This window comes from Daucus carota, chromosome 6 (genome assembly GCF_001625215.2).
Source record: "Daucus carota subsp. sativus chromosome 6, DH1 v3.0, whole genome shotgun sequence".
Lineage (NCBI taxonomy): Eukaryota > Viridiplantae > Streptophyta > Magnoliopsida > Apiales > Apiaceae > Daucus > Daucus carota.
This window is the reverse complement of record NC_030386.2, coordinates 29,135,208-29,148,643: the sequence shown is the minus strand read 5'-3', so window position 1 is coordinate 29,148,643 and position 13,436 is coordinate 29,135,208. Positions and strand designations below refer to the sequence as shown.

The following is a 13,436-nucleotide window of genomic DNA, read 5'->3' as shown; positions in this document are numbered from 1 at the left end:
TGGATAATTTAAAATAATATATATATTTTCCTGCATTATTTACTTAAATTGAATTTTATTCACTGTGGCCTGTACCAGTCTTTATGATGGCAATGCTGTGGCTGGTTGAACAATCCATGTTTGTTTTCTTTTGAATTTCCGGGAATCAAATAAATCAATACAGGATATATCGCTTTGATACACTGACAGTGGATCTTTGCAGTGCGAGAGCTGTTTGGGTTAGTTTTTAAATGATTTATTCTGAGCAGGGATGACAAACTCTGAAAACGCATGGATGGAATAACATGAAATTGGGAATGCCAGCAGGTTGTTTTCGGATTTAGATACTGTTCGTTGTTGCAGTAATAGTAGTTTTCTGTCAAAAATTGTTTAGTAAAATTAACATCAACTTTTAGCTGAATTTTTTAGGAGAAAACTGTTACAGATTTCACTATCAAATCTCATCGAAAATATATTTTTTTATATTATAATTTAAAATAAATATATATCGCAAAAATTGTCAAACAATTATTTGAATTCTACAACGCACAATTATCCGAATTCTACAACGCACAGGCTAGACTCCCAAGATGCTTAGTTTATAAAAATATTTGACATGTTTTTTACTTCCAAAATGTGAAACCCCTAATTTCCATCAACTTAATTTAGTATTAAATCTGTATTAGTAATGAAAATTTTAATTTATTTTTAATTTGATTGACCAAGAAATTAGATATACAGTAATATCTTTTGTTTATTTATCTCGTTTAATTTTATTGTCGGGAATTTGTAGGCTTGACAAAATAGGAATTATATATAGGATAATAATAATTACTTCCTCCATCCGATTCAATTGTTTATATTGGGGGACGGGGTTTCGACACACATTTTAATACTCTCATAAAATATAGTTTGTTAATTTTTTTGAACTTTTTTTTCTTCTGAATAAAAATTTGCTATCTAACCTTTTATTAAAAAAAATCAAAATAAAGTTATGAAACCATATTTTATATGACCCTTAAAATGTGTGTCGAGCAATGTAAAAAAAATTATGAAACTATGATTAATATGCGACTTAAAATACATGTCGGATAATGTAAAAAAATATAAATAAATGTGAGCGATAGACGGAATAGTTTTTTTTTTTTTTTTGAGAAATACAGAGAGTATAGTTGTTTAAATAAATAGAGATGAGTGGATATTCAAATATTAGTGACGCTTTGCAGTAAAACGAGAGATATATAGGAAAATAGATAAACAGACACAGTCAGGAGAGGAAGAGGACGAGCAGAGAGAATACTCTTCAAAATGAACATCAAGCAGAGTCATTAACTCAGAACGATAATACTACGAATGCCATATCTCATCTTTATTAACAGACATTCATGCAAACATTTTGAGTCAAAAATATGCCACATAAAGAAAGACTAGAAGGATCAATGAGCAAAAAACCCAAAAAAAAAAAAAAACTTTTTCGACAAAACGAAATCTGTTAGAATTGGAGATTAAAATTATAAAAATAAGAAAATGTGGCGTTTGTAGATGTACATGACACAGTACTTGTTCCTGTTGAGGTGAAAGTAACACGTCTGACTACTCCATAGATGATTACACTCCATGTCCAACAGGGAAAATATTTTTTTTTTTTGAAAAAACCAAATTAATTTAATTATGAAAAGTCATACGACATTTATAACAACAATCGAGTCGAATAATCATAAAACATATCATATCGCTGATTAATCTAGCTTTTATAGAGACACAATCAAGCGATTTGTTGAAATTGATATATACACATATAGCCTTCATCAAAATTTCATCAAATCCCGTTTGAGCTATCGATCGTAACTGCAATCTCATATAAATTTTTACCATTGAATCAAAATCTGGAAGATCTAATGTCCTGGATATTGAATCATATCAAAACACACCAAACTCTTAACATGAGAGAACAAACAAAACCCAAATAAACTGGGAACAAAAATCACCCAAAAAAATTTATCAAACAAAGATACAATCTTAAAAGATAGAAATCTTTACCTGAATAGGAGTATTATTGAAAAAGCAAAACAAAAAAAAAAAAAAACTCATTTGAGATTTTTCACCGGTGAAAATTGATGGAAGTCCCTCACCACGGCTAGGGAAAAGGAAAAAACTTGAGAGGATTTTTTTTATTTTTTTTAGGATTTTGAGGAGAGGCTTGGGAGGACAATATTATTTTAGACTGTTATAATTTATCTGAAATTTCTCGTGAAATTCATATGTTAATGTAAATACCTTTTTATTGTTTTATTTTTGTGACATGTTAAATATAATATTTCTTTAATCTTGTCTTACTCGTTTTCTTTAATCTTGGTCCTCGCACGAGAAAAGATTTGGCCTTTTAGATCTCTAGATGGAATATAAAACTCCTCATGAAGATTAATGTAATCTGATTTTGTAGGGAAATAACAATCCATGATAAATATAAATATTAATATTTTTATGAATTATTTAGATCGGTGACTGATTAAATTTTATTCCAGAAGGAGAGAATATAACATTCTAATCCGCTTTGAAAGTTAATGTCAATAATAATTTGATAATTGACTTATATATTATTATGAAACTTAAATTAAGCTCTTAACTTCACATTTTCCACTTTAAAATTCCCCTTCTATTCCTAAACTCCATATAATATTATTTCTTATGTTCTATCTAATTCTATACATTTATTATTTAGCACACAATTTAATGGTTCTGTAAATATTATTATATAACTTATTTTTAAGATTTTTTTAAATAAAAACTCAATAGCTAAATTTTTATCAAGAATTTTTTAGAAAAATAAATAAATTATAGAATTATTTTCTAGGGAAGCTTTAAATTGCTTACTGTTTTTGAGAAATTTAAAAAGTACTATGGGGCTTGTCAGTAGGTGGGCTCTATTGCGACCTAATCCAAGCAATCAACCACTCACTACTGAAAAAAGAAAAGATATTTCCAATTACACGGCAGGCACGAACATCAATGTAATGTGAAATTCATATAAATGTACAAATTTAATACTGCCACATAGTAGCAGTCCAGTAGTTGCCCCTACCGCTCTCAAGAGTTATGATCAGTGTGTCCACAGTGTGGGACGCCTTCACTGCCAAACTTTGTACCACCATCCAGCCTGTAAAACTCTCATTGCCAAACTCATTTAAATACTAGCTCAACCACTCACATTTTTCAAAAGTTGGTTTTAAAAATTGTATTGAAAATAATGGTCGAATTATTATGATTCCGAATGAATTGAAATGTAAATGAGGTTGATAAAGTTATTCGGGAGTTTTTAAATATCAGCCGAAAGCTGTGTTAATCTCTCGATTTCGCAAATGTTTGTGAATGTTTAATAGGTAAACGTGCGAGGCATATTATTTATTTATTCGCACAAATAATGTGAGTGTACTAGTGATGGGACTGACCAGCTGTGTAGTCACGCTTTACGAATGTCGAATTGTCCTACTCTGTTTTCATGGTCCCACCTATCTAAACCAGCTGGGAGCCAGCCATGAACCCCCATATCTAACGGCTACTGTTTTTAAATTGCAACCCGGGCCCCACGTGGCTCTGACATGGAAACTTACGTGGCTTGTGGCTCCCACAAGTCCCTGCCTTCAGCTATAAAAGCCACTCTCACCAGCAGAAGCTAACTCACTTATAAGTTGCAACACTTCTCTCCCTCTCTCTCTTTCTCGACAGAAGCAAATAGAAACACACAATGGGTCCTGCTTCTTCATTGTTCTTCATGGGTCTGGTCATGGTGGTGGGCTCAGTTAGCTCATCCAGATTCGATGAACTGTTCCAGGCACAATGGGCCTTGGATCATTTCGTTTACCAAGGGGACACAGTTCAGATGAAGCTCGATAACTTTTCGGGTATAACGTTATTACATTTTTTTTTTATGCAGCTTGTGATCATGGGAGAGTACTAATGTTGTTTGATGATGGTGATAAACAGGGGCAGGGTTCTCATCAAAGAACAAATACATGTTTGGGAAAGTGAACGTGCAGATAAAGCTTGTTGAGGGCGACTCTGCTGGAACTGTCACTGCTTTTTATGTATGTCATGTTCCTCAAACTCATTATCATCGTTTTCTACTTTATATTGCTTGTGAAAATATATTTTACCATTTGATGCAACAGTTTGATTTTTCGCAAAGTACCCTATTTTTGTTTTTTGTTTTTAACTTGCATATTCCATTAAATTGCTCTGCAATTACTACCTGGGCAACCCATTTTCACCATCTCTGTTACTACAGTTGTATTATTAATCCTATGGGCTTCTGGTCACCTCTGTCCGGTTTTGTGAATTTGGTGACTGACGTTAATGATGAAAACCATTTTTAATTTCTACCCATATTCGTGTTTGTGGTACTTTTGGCTAACCAAAAGAAAAAGTGAAATGAAAATCATGTTATTAAAAGCTTTGTACTGACGATGTTTATTTAAAAATTTGGTGTGGGGGCAGATGTCATCGGATGGTCCAAAACACCATGAATTCGATTTTGAGTTTCTTGGCAACACCACTGGGGAACCCTACATAGTCCAAACCAATGTTTATGTGAATGGAGTGGGTAACAGAGAACAAAGATTGAACCTCTGGTTCGACCCGACTAAGGACTTCCATTCCTATTCCATCCTCTGGAACCAACGCCAAGTTGTGTAAGCTCTCTTTCATTTTCCTACTTTGTAAACCCGAATTTTATTCATTTATCGAGATTTAAAATCATTTATATATTTGCACCGGTCTTTCTGATATGTATCCAGAAACACATAATATAAATTAGATTTGATGAATTTAATGAATTGAAATTTATGATGGATTCATATTTATAACCAGAATTGCTAATAAAATTACATGAAGCACGTATTAGAAAAATCGTATTCGTATGTTGTAATTTGTAGCTCACCACTGTTTACTGCAACATTTTTTCATGTTATTGGGGATGAAATGATTATACGTGTGGTGGCCCCAAAAGTTAAATCATTGTCCTCGAAAGCTTTGCAAACTTTTATAGTAGTAACTTTATTAGCGATTTTATTTCACCATGCCCCATGACTTTGAACAAATTATCAAAGTCATGTTGGGGCATTTCAACACTTGGGTCCCATTAAGTATCGTCTTTGATATCTACTGAGATAATGAGATTGGCTCAATTGTTGTTAAGGATATAGTTGTAAGAAAATAAGGTTGCAGGTAATAATAATAATATTATTGTGTTGCTATTTGCAGATTTTTGGTGGATGATACGCCGATCAGAGTCCACTCCAACTTAGAACACAAGGGCTTGCCATTCCCCAAGGACCAAGCCATGGGCGTGTACAGTTCCATATGGAACGCGGACGATTGGGCCACTCAGGGTGGTAGAGTCAAGACAGACTGGTCCCATGCACCTTTCATTGCTTCTTACAGAGGTTTTGAAATCGATGGTTGCGAGTGTCCAGCCACCGTGGCTGCCGCAGAAGTTTCAAGAAAGTGCAGCAGTAGCGCTGAGAAGCGTTACTGGTGGGATGAACCCAGATTGTCTGAGTTAAGCCTGCATCAGAGCCACCAACTTCTGTGGGTTCGAGCCAACCATATGATCTACGACTACTGCACAGACACCGCGAGGTTTCCGGTCACTCCTGTGGAATGCCAGCACCACCACCACTAGTCTTGGATGTTGTATGAATGGTTTCAAAAAGGGGTTCAATCAGGATGTAGAAAAACATAAAAGTCACTTGAAGTCAATAGACACATGAACTCCATGTTAAGTAGTTTCCTCCTGCACACATTGTAAAATATGGGTAATGTGGAATGTAAAATTGTTTCTTTCATTTGACTCCAATTATTTTAATGTTTGGTAGATTTTGGATAGCATGCATCATCCATTTTGCTTCTCTATCCAGAAAAATATGTCTTAAATCATATGTTGACTAATTCTCATTTTCTCATCTATAGTCATGAGCTGGTCTAAGGGGAAAAAATAGTGAAAGGGAAAAGGAGATCATATGAGCCCCACGAGTAAAACTTTTAGATCTTATCAAAGGACTCCTTCGTTTGACTGACCTAAGTAAAACTTACTAAATTTTTTACTTCAGAGGCTGCTACAGGCTACGAGCTTCGTATTTTTGTCTGACCAGCCTGGCAAACCATTATTTTTAATTACTCCTCTCTTCATATCATTTATTTTTGAACGATTTATATTTATGAATGTCCCTCTCATTAGGAACGGATTTAGTAGGAGGTATGAGACGACACACGCCCCCTAACTTTTTTTTGGACATGTTTTCGCCGGTCACGACCCATTGAGCTTTGTGCTTGAGCACCTCCAGGCTCCAATAATGAACCAAAGTTGGTGGGAAGTTTGATTATTTGCACGGGAGGGCCACATTACAATATAAACTAAACGAGTGACTGACAGATGAGATGAAAAGTGAGGATGTGAAATAAACTTGTTAACTAAAAACTTGGCAGTACTTGTTAAGGTCACAAATAATGATATGCTTACAAAGATTTTGTATAGTACTGTATGCAAAGACAATTACCACTGCAAAAGCAGAATGTAAGTTGCTAACTTCAAACCAGTTGATGTTTGATCAGAGAAGGAACCGGGGAATCAAGATTCAAGGTAGGCCGAAGTCCGGGCTGAACTTCTAAAATAAAGTTTTACTAAAATTTTTTTAGCCCCGATTGTGATAAAAAAAATTAAATGTGCTTCAAATCTTTGTTTCAGACACTGTGCTTAGTCAGGTTCATGCAACAACATATTCTTATTGAAAGAGCATTTTTATCAACCTGGTTTGGCTATATTGTACCTAATCAATGGGATAATCAGTTAATTTTAACCTACTCGACCACTCCATTAACTGGGTCACACAATAATGATTATTTTTCCAATGTGTGAGACTTTCATCCTGTACAGCAATCATGTAAAATTATGCAGCTTCTTAACCTTTTCTATACTTGTATACATATCACTTGAGTTCATCACATAAAAATTTCCCCTATTGAGTTGGGCACTACGGTAATGGCAACATTTAGTTAATAGTTTTATCTTCACGCACGGATCAGAAAGACCTCACTGAAACACAAGATCGCCAAACTTTTGCAGAACAAGTCTATCTATTTTATTTTACTTTTGCCAAGTTTTTCACAGACTTAGCATAATCTTCTTTACCATAATCTTGTGCAGTTAAGTGTCAACTTCTGATTGTTTATTCTTGTCACTTCCCCTTAATTTCGGTCGTCGTAGTACCAATCCAGATCCTCGAATCCCCGCACATTGTGTCAAACTGTCTGAGCTTGTCACTCGACTTTATTTCGTTTGGTGGAGCACGTCACATTGTACATACAGTTCCTAGGTTTTTTTTTAGTTTCACTTAAATCAAATATAAGGTGGAGAACAAATTGTAGAAACACAGAAATTACGTTATATGCCGGTTTCTACAACATACTGCTACGAATCTAAAATAATGTGCAGGTTTTGATCCCGTTTTCTCATCGATTAAAACAGTGCAGCAAGGAGATAGCTGAACATTTTCATGTTTTCTGTCTTCGTAAAACATTAGCTGTATTGGACAAACAAATTTCAATTAGTTGACAAACAGAAAAATATACCAGTATTCTTAAGGTAAGTTTTGGATGTACTGTCACGGGGAAAACATGATCTTCAAAATATCATGTGGTCACTACTTTACTGAAGCACAACGTCAACACTAATACAATTGTTAATCCTAGTTAGTTGCAATGCAAATCAGAGTTACAGATTTTAAGGGAATATAATATGGTGGAAACAGTCGACAAAATCTTGATCGTGTTTGTTTAGTAGGTTAATCCTGTGTTTTTTAGTCTGATTAACACAATCTTTCAGATATGGTCAGATTGTTCAGCTGGTCGCTGAAAATTGAGGATGTGGTCAACAACATGGATGCAATGAAACATGTGAAGGTATTAATCCAGAAATTATTCTCGTCTGATGGGCTACCTCTTCAGTAACAACTATTGAAATTGCGACTTTAGGCACAAAGCAAAGTGAAAAAAGGAGAATATGCAGTACATTACAGATCATCTTGAAGCAACAGCACTTATAAAGTCATAGCAAACCTGAAAAGATCACTCAGTTGATGTAAAGCTCAATTATTAATTTACTTGTGACAGGCAGCTGAGGGTTGGGGGAAAAAACCATAATTCGGGAGCAATTTGACCCAAAACACCAAGATTAAAAAAAAGGTCTCATTGCACATATGGTATCACGTACTCAGAACACATGTTAGTCGGTATAATGGGCATCCCATGTTTCTAAAGGAAATACATAGGAGGTAAGCATTTTTTAGTACACACTTCGCCAAATTTGTGGTATTTTGGAAAAATTTTAGGCCAAGATTTACGCTGATCACTGACTTTGTCTTTTGACGTGATTCAATTTTAGTACGTCTGTTCATGAAGTAAAGTAGTCTGTTCTGGGATTCTTAGAACTAAAAGAAATCGCCTTTACATTGAGGAATAACCCAATATAAATAGGCTAATGAAGATCCCTTTGCAATGACTTTCTTCCATGTTATTGACATTTTTTTGATAAAGCGATTAAAGAATCCCATGAGAAGTTCAGAAGAACTACAGGTTATGGTCTAACCCCCCAACTTAACCATAAGTCCATACCTGAATTTCAGTTATTCAGTTTTGGAATGCACTACAGCACAGATAAATTAAAAGTTGACACACGGCACACTCAGAAGTCAGAAGAGTATAGTGATCTTCTTAAGAAAGGCAAAACATTCTTCTGATTGTATGAAACATTAAACCAGATTCAAACAGAAAATCTGCCAAAATTGAGAACATAATTTGTCGATTCTACTGTAAGTGGGAATGTACAAAATATTTTTTTTGTTATATAACTCTATATTAAAAGAAACCTGAACCTGATGATTACTGTCCTTCAACATAGAAATAAACATCTTCATTACCTTTGGTTTAGAGATTAGGCCAACATTGTTAGTATACCAATTCTTAGCCGTTCCAGTAAATATACAACATTCGGAAAAGATAACCCTTTTTCATTAATTAGAAGGATTGAAACCTCGACATCTCTTGGAAGTATTGTAAGGTCAGTTGTTTCTCAACGTGCATAGAAGGGCTCATTCCATTTACGAGGACATGTAACAAATAACATGTATCCTGATCTTTACAATGAATTTTTTTTTGGTGCAGAAAAATCTCAATTTGGCCTCCAATATTGAAGAGGTCTTTTACACATTCATCCTGTAACTTGTAATTTGTAAGTAGTTCAAATTTGCATGGCTATGATTTTCTCAGTTCTTCCCAAACGATTCTCTACTATTGCACCAATATTTCAACCGTTACATTTCACACAATATAAATTTCTCCATTTACAGAACAAGTTACTAAAAGAAAACAATTCTTACAGTGACTTCGATCTTGAGACTTACTACACTTGTCTACTTAAAAATATAACCCACAAGAAGCATCTACAACAAATTCATGCTCGGCTACTTGTCTCTGGAATTCAGTACAATGGTTTCATAATCACTAAATTTCTAAACGTCAGCTCTGATCTTGGATTAATTCATTATGCCCAGGAAGTGTTTGATGAATTTCCTGACCCATATGTGTTTTTATGGAACGCTGTTATTCGCGGGTACTCAATGCAGAACATGTTTAACGAGGCCATCAAAATGTACTTGAGAATGCATGAGTTTGGTGTTCGCCCCGATGGATTTACCATCCCTCACGTGCTCAAGGCTTGTGGAGGCTTACAGAGTGCTGGAATTGGCAGGGCGGTGCATGGACATATATATAGACTTGGGTTTGAATGGGATGTGTTTGTGCAGAATGGACTTGTGTCTTTGTATGCTAAATGTGGTCGAATTGATTTTGCACGTGTCGTATTTGATAGGGTCGATGATAGGACAGTTGTTTCGTGGACGTCGATTATTTCTGGGTATGCTCAGAATGGGAAACCCTGGGAAGCCTTAGGAATTTTTAGGGAAATGAGGAGAGTGAGTCAGGAACTGGACTGGGTTACTTTAGTAAGTGTTTTGAGTGCTTACACCGATGTAAATGATTTGCTGCAAGGAAAGGCTGTCCATGGATGTATAGTAAAAATGGGTCTTGAGTTTGAATGTGATTTGCGTATAGCACTCACAACGCTATATGCAAAATGTGGGGAGTTGGTTGTAGCAAAATCATTGTTTGATCAAATGGAGGTATCTAATGTGATGTTGTGGAATGCTATGATCTCAGGATATGCTAAAAATGGCTGTGCTGATGACGCGATACAACTTTTCTGGGACATGATAAAGAGAAACATTAGACCAGATTCTATCACAATAAGGTTGGCTATTTTAGCTTGTGCTCATGCAGGGTCATTGGAAGGAGCAAGGTGCATGGATGAGTTTATCATTAATAGTGACTATAGACATGATATTTATGTCAACACAGCTCTCATTGACATGTATGCAAAATGTGGAAGTGTAGAGCTAGCTCGCAGGGTATTTGACAAAATTATAAACAAGGACGTTGTTGCATGGAGTGCGATGATTGTGAGTTACGGATTACATGGCCAGGGTTGTCAGTCAATTGACCTTTTTCATGATATGATTCAAGCAGGAGTGATCCCTAATGATGTTACCTTCATTGGTGTGCTCACAGCATGTAATCATTCTGGTCTTGTAGAAGAGGGTTGGTACATTTTCCACCGTATGAAACATTATGGAATTGAGCCTCGCTATCAGCATTATGCTTGTGTGGTCGATCTTCTTGGACGTGCAGGATATCTGGAACAGGCTTACCATTTTATCAGAAAAATGCCAATTGAACCGCATGTCAGTGTGTGGGGAGCTCTTTTGGGTGCATGCAAAATTCATCGGCATGTGACACTTGGAGAATATGCTGCAGAGCAGCTTTTCTCATTAGACCCATATAATACAGGGCACTATGTGCAGCTGTCAAATCTTTATGCTTCTGTTCGATTTTGGAGTGGTGTGGCTAAGGTCAGGGTAATGATGAAAGAGAGAGGGCTAAGTAAAGATCTGGGGTATAGTTTAATTTAAATTAATGGCGAGCTTTAAGCCTTTCGTATGGCGGATAAGTCACATCCTAGAACAAAAGAAATTTTCAAAAAGCTTGAGGCCTCAGAAAGAAGATTAAGAGTGGCTGGGTATGTCCCCGATACAGAATCCGTACTACATGACTTGAGTCATGAAGGCAAGGAGGAATCTCTTTGCAACCATAGCAGGAGGCTACCAATTGCTTACGAGCTTGTAAGCACTTTTCCTGGAACCACACTTCAGATTACCAAAACTCTGCGGGCATGTGTGAATTGTCATTCAGCAACAAAGATAATATCGAAGCTTGTTAACAGGGAGATACTTGTAAGGGATGCAGATAGATTCCATCATTTTAAGGATGGATTGCGTTCTTGTGGACACTACTGCTGAGCAGGATAAATTTATACTTGACACTAGTCATATTACTCCATTTATCTTGCTGGATCTTGATAGCACCAAAAGTGCATTTTGGTTAAAAGACTTATCATTCATCAATCAGAGCTCTGCTGAAGGTTCTGGAATTTTTTTTACAGTGAGTGTTCCTTTTGACATTCTCAGTTTTATCTACCCACAAATATGCATAATTTTGTTCTATTGTTACGGATCTGCATCTTCAGGCAGAGTTGCCTTACATATGCAGATGCTGAGTCCTACTAAGTTGATTGCGTCATCAGCTTGAAAATTCATACATAGAAATCTTTTGCGAAAACTTTTATGTGAACCTGACCAAATTTATCTTATTAAATTTCCAGGCAAGATGGTTTGTATCAGAGAAGGTTCACAAGCATCCTGGAGACAATGAACGTATTCATTTCGTATTTCATTGACCTCGCGGAGTTTAATAAGACACTATGGCCAGTTCAATATGGACTGCTCTGGCTTCAGTATAAACGTCACTGCTTGCATGAAGTGGCAAAGTTGAAAGGGTCGCTGTGTTGGAAAAATATTATGTGGAATGAGAACTGGACGTGTGAGTGGAAGCCGCCATGACTAAATATATACATACTCTTCGTGAAGACCAGACTGCAAATCTGCTTTGTTATACCCGTCTATACTCTGGCGCGTTTGTTTTATCATCATAATTATTATTACTGTGCTAGTCTTTGGAAAGTTTGCCAACTAGACGTGTACATCTCCTGTTTTGCATTAGACTTCTTTATAAACGTACTAAAAATTTAACAAGTCAATCTCCATTCTTCCTTTTTATTCTAAACATTACTGTTACCACTGCAGTTTTGTCCGAAGAAGTTTTTTTTTTCCTTTCTAATTTTCTGTTGAAAGAACTTGCGATCAATCAAGATGAAACACGTGCTAGATGAAATGAAATGATTAGAAAATAAAATGGTAAATTATAAAAAAAAATTATGGTGAAAGAAGAAAGTATGAGAATGAGTTTAAATTTAATGATGAAAATAAAAAATTACAGGAAAATATGATGAAAAGGTAAAGTGGTCTAAGTATGATGAGACTCGATTTCTAAATTTTTAAATGGTACTATTTCAAAAAATTATATTGCATTGACTCCATTCAGTTGAACTCAACTATTGTGTATTCATCATTTACAATATCAGATTGAATCAAACTTCCACTAATATTGGATCTGTGTTCCCATCCCACCACACTTTTGATTTCTTGAATTGTATATCCACAACAATCATGGAGTATTATATTATTTAAATCATGGTTCCTCTTGAGGGAAAATAACACAACATCATCCCAATTGATAAGATAAACTGACAACTCTTGATGTCAGTTTGCAGACAATAACCAATTATTTTCATGTCTTTCTTATTTCCAGTGCCAACATAAACATAAAACATCATCACACCAACAAATTGCAATGCTATAATTTGTTGAACAACAAACAAAATGAACATCATATTTATTATTCAATGTCAGTGGATTCAATTCTCGAATCCTTGTCAAAGCACCTTCCAACTAAAAGAAATTCCTTTTTCGAATTTTGACTTATAAATCGGAAAATAAATTCAATCAAAGGGCTCCTAATGAAAACTATTTGTGATCAAAAGATGAATTTCCCAACTCCTGCTGCAGAGCTTCTTCAAGCCAAGCCTCAGATTCCTGCATCAGCTCCGGGCTTAATCTAAACATCAAAACACAGAACTCCATCTCATCAAGTACTCCATCGCCATTTACGTCGCCTTCTCTGAGCATGCTCCTCAGCTCCTCGTCACTCAAATCTTGCAAGCCAAGCAAAGCAGAGTGTTTCTTCAAGCTCTCAAAAGTGATGACTCCTCTGTCTTGATCCATCAACAATTTAAAACCATTGCACAACTCCTTTATCAAACCATCCCCGCCTAATTTATCAGCCATTGTGGGCAACATATCTTGAAAATCATCTGCAACTCTTACACCGGCCAT

General features: G+C 35.5%; 4 protein-coding genes across 6 annotated transcripts; 3 read left to right on the top strand and 1 right to left on the bottom strand.

The window, feature by feature from the left end:
• Positions 1–3,649: 3,649 nt before the first annotated feature.
• On the top strand, positions 3,650–5,822 carry LOC108228029 (xyloglucan endotransglucosylase protein 6). The gene is made up of 4 exons (XM_017403488.2): positions 3,650–3,881; positions 3,964–4,064; positions 4,474–4,667; positions 5,239–5,822. The coding sequence occupies exons 1-4, from the start codon at positions 3,725–3,727 to the stop codon at positions 5,657–5,659; spliced, it is 873 nt and encodes a 290-aa protein (XP_017258977.1). The 5' UTR covers positions 3,650–3,724; the 3' UTR covers positions 5,660–5,822.
• A 2,693-nt stretch (positions 5,823–8,515) lies between these two features.
• LOC108228028 (pentatricopeptide repeat-containing protein At3g12770) lies at positions 8,516–12,276 on the top strand. 3 transcript variants are annotated; one of them, XM_064079870.1, is made up of 4 exons: positions 8,520–9,091; positions 9,196–9,262; positions 9,585–11,586; positions 11,807–12,276. In XM_064079870.1, the coding sequence occupies exon 3, from the start codon at positions 9,651–9,653 to the stop codon at positions 11,055–11,057; it is 1,407 nt and encodes a 468-aa protein (XP_063935940.1). In that variant the 5' UTR covers positions 8,520–9,091; positions 9,196–9,262; positions 9,585–9,650; the 3' UTR covers positions 11,058–11,586; positions 11,807–12,276. The 3 variants fall into 3 exon arrangements, with proteins under 3 accessions (XP_017258976.1, XP_063935940.1, XP_063935939.1); XM_064079869.1 differs by having other exon boundaries at positions 8,521–9,091; positions 9,413–11,586; XM_017403487.2 differs by having other exon boundaries at positions 8,516–9,091; positions 9,196–11,586.
• On the top strand, positions 11,085–11,444 carry LOC135147263 (pentatricopeptide repeat-containing protein At3g12770). The gene has a single exon (XM_064080170.1). It carries the CDS (start codon positions 11,085–11,087, stop codon positions 11,442–11,444), a length of 360 nt encoding a protein of 119 aa, XP_063936240.1.
• Positions 12,277–13,067: 791 nt separating the features above from the next.
• Positions 13,068–13,436, bottom strand: LOC108226547 (calcium-binding protein KRP1). Its single transcript, XM_017401515.2, has one exon. The coding sequence runs from the start codon at positions 13,434–13,436 to the stop codon at positions 13,068–13,070; it is 369 nt and encodes a 122-aa protein (XP_017257004.1).